The sequence below is a fragment of the Pygoscelis adeliae genome, unplaced genomic scaffold, assembly GCF_000699105.1.
Source record: "Pygoscelis adeliae isolate BGI_AS28 unplaced genomic scaffold, ASM69910v1 Scaffold121, whole genome shotgun sequence".
NCBI lineage: Eukaryota > Metazoa > Chordata > Aves > Sphenisciformes > Spheniscidae > Pygoscelis > Pygoscelis adeliae.
Genome location: NW_008824359.1, coordinates 3005107 through 3005788, shown reverse-complemented (window position 1 = coordinate 3005788; position 682 = coordinate 3005107). Strand labels below are relative to the sequence as shown.

The following is a 682-nucleotide window of genomic DNA, read 5'->3' as shown; positions in this document are numbered from 1 at the left end:
CATTTTGAAGTGAATCTCTGTGAAGTTTAAACAGTGGGGTGTTACTTAATAGATCCATGCTCTGCATTTAAACTTTACCTCTCTCCTGCCTGTGTAGCCACTAATTGAATCCAGACTGTTACTGATGCCTAAGGAAACCTGACTGAAACAAACATATTAAAAGTAGCTCAATAATACCAATGTACAGAATAATTTCTAAACTAACCATGGTGAAATCACTGGGACTGCAGGTTATCTGAATTATGGACAGAGCTAACAACGGCCCAGAAAAACTCATTAGCAGAGGCTTTCTAGCATGAAAACACACAGGAGCGTGTTTCTGGAAACCACGTAACCGCTTTTGTGCAGCAAAGCCAGCATTAATAAACCGTGGTGGATCCTCCCGACGTCCCAAGGAGCTATACGAGTGTGCCTGCGCTGTATTCCCACCACTGCTGTGCCCAGTGACACACTGAAAGCTCTAGCTTTGCAAGCCAACGCCGCAGCACCTGCCCCTCTCCCCTTCCATGTCTGCTTTAGGGCCGGGGGTGCTCTCTGCTCCTCCTTTTGGGTCCTTCTCCCCCACCTGAAATCTGCTTGAGGGATGGGAGTGAAAGGAGCCACTTTGTTTCCTCCCGCCCTTGAAGGGACCCCTGGCTCCAGCACCTACCGACTACCCTCGCTGCCGCCCGCCACCCTGTGA

At 49.6% G+C, this 682-nt stretch overlaps 1 protein-coding gene across 1 annotated transcript in view; it reads left to right on the top strand.

The window, feature by feature from the left end:
• The first annotated feature begins 583 nt into the window (after nt 1-583).
• Nucleotides 584-682, top strand: part of MRPL19 (mitochondrial ribosomal protein L19) — a 5562-nt gene continuing 5463 nt past the window's right edge. The window contains exon 1 of the mRNA XM_009319733.1: nt 584-678. Within this exon, the coding sequence (XP_009318008.1) occupies nt 584-678 (95 nt within the window). The remainder of the gene's footprint in view (nt 679-682) is intronic.